Source organism: Suricata suricatta, chromosome 6 (genome assembly GCF_006229205.1).
Source record: "Suricata suricatta isolate VVHF042 chromosome 6, meerkat_22Aug2017_6uvM2_HiC, whole genome shotgun sequence".
NCBI classification, from domain to species: domain Eukaryota; kingdom Metazoa; phylum Chordata; class Mammalia; order Carnivora; family Herpestidae; genus Suricata; species Suricata suricatta.
The window spans coordinates 4058383-4059808 of NC_043705.1; the positions used below are offsets into that span (position 1 = coordinate 4058383).

At 35.6% G+C, this 1426-nt stretch overlaps 1 protein-coding gene across 1 annotated transcript in view; it reads left to right on the forward strand.

The window, feature by feature from the left end:
- Window positions 1-1232: 1232 nt before the first annotated feature.
- LOC115293835 (olfactory receptor 2T29-like) overlaps window positions 1233-1426 on the forward strand; it is a 1201-nt gene continuing 1007 nt past the window's right edge. The window contains exon 1 of the mRNA XM_029941538.1: window positions 1233-1370. Coding sequence (XP_029797398.1) covers window positions 1233-1370 — 138 coding nt within the window. The remainder of the gene's footprint in view (window positions 1371-1426) is intronic.

The window sequence follows — 1426 nt, forward strand, 5'->3', positions numbered from 1 at the left end:
AATGAAAATGGATGAAGGAAAAAAAACTGAAGGAAAAAATACAATGTCATGGACTCTATTTCTTATGCTGTGCATTATTCCTGTTGAGTTATTTATTCCATAACTAGAAGCTAGTATATCCTATTCTTCTTAAACAATTTTGTCATTGATTCATCAGTTTCTTCTCTGGCAGTCATCAGTCACTTCTTTGTATTTATAGGTCTGACTCTGCTTTTTTGTTGTTTTTGTTTATTTGTATTTTTACATTCTACATATCGGAGTTAAATCATGTGGTAATTTGTCGTTCACAGCCTGACCTATTTCACGTAACATAATACCATCTAGGCCAGTCAGGTTCTCAGAAGTTAACAATCTTATGGATTTCATAACTGCATAATATTCCATTGTGTGTGTTGTGTGGATATACACATACACACAATCACCCTTGAACTATCCACTCGCATAATGCTGGACACTCAAGTTATTGCTGTATCTTGGCTATTATGAGTAAAGCTACCATAAGCATAAGGATGAATATATAAATTTATAATGCGATATTAGACACAAAAAAGAATGAAATCTTGCCATTCGCAATGACATAGTGGGAGCTTTAGAGTATTATGTTAAGCAAAATATATCAGTGAGAGAAAGACAAATACCATATGATTTCACCCAGGTGTGGAATTTAAGAATGAAAACAAATGAGCAAAGGTAAAACAAGACAGAGAGAAACCAAGAAACAGACTCTTAATACAGAGAAGTAGCTCATGGTTACCAGAGGGAAGGTCAGCAGGTGATGGGCTAAATAAATGATGGGGATGAAAGAGTGCACTTGTTGCATGGAAGTATTGAGCCCCTGTATTGTGCACCTGGAACTAATATTACACTGTATGTTATTAACTAACTGAATTTAAAGAAAACTTGGAAAAATAAAGGTCACATCTAGATTTGAAGAAAAAAACTAGAAGTGCATATATCTTTTTGAATAGTATTTTTGTTATTTTGGGGGGAACAAATATTTTTGAATCACAGTTGTGAATTCTTAGAATTCAATTAAATGTGTTCAACTACAGGTAAGTTTTTAATCCTAAAATACACTAGTCCTTAGAACATCCTCTTATTAGCACACTGGGTTGCCATTTGTAAACATTTACACACACAAACACGCTCACTGAACATTTATTTCAGACGGTCATATCTCATGATTGATCTATTAACCCCCTAGTTCTCCTTGGTGATCCAGGTGAAATCCAATGGAGAACACCACTTGGGTGAACAACCATACTGGACGATCAGATTTTGACCTAGTGGGACTCTTCAGTCAATCCAAGTACCCAGCTCTCCTCTGTGTGGTCATTTTTGTGGATTTCCTCATGGCCTTGTCTGGAAACATCATCCTGATCCTTCTGATATACTGTGATGCTCACCTTCATAACCCCATGTACTT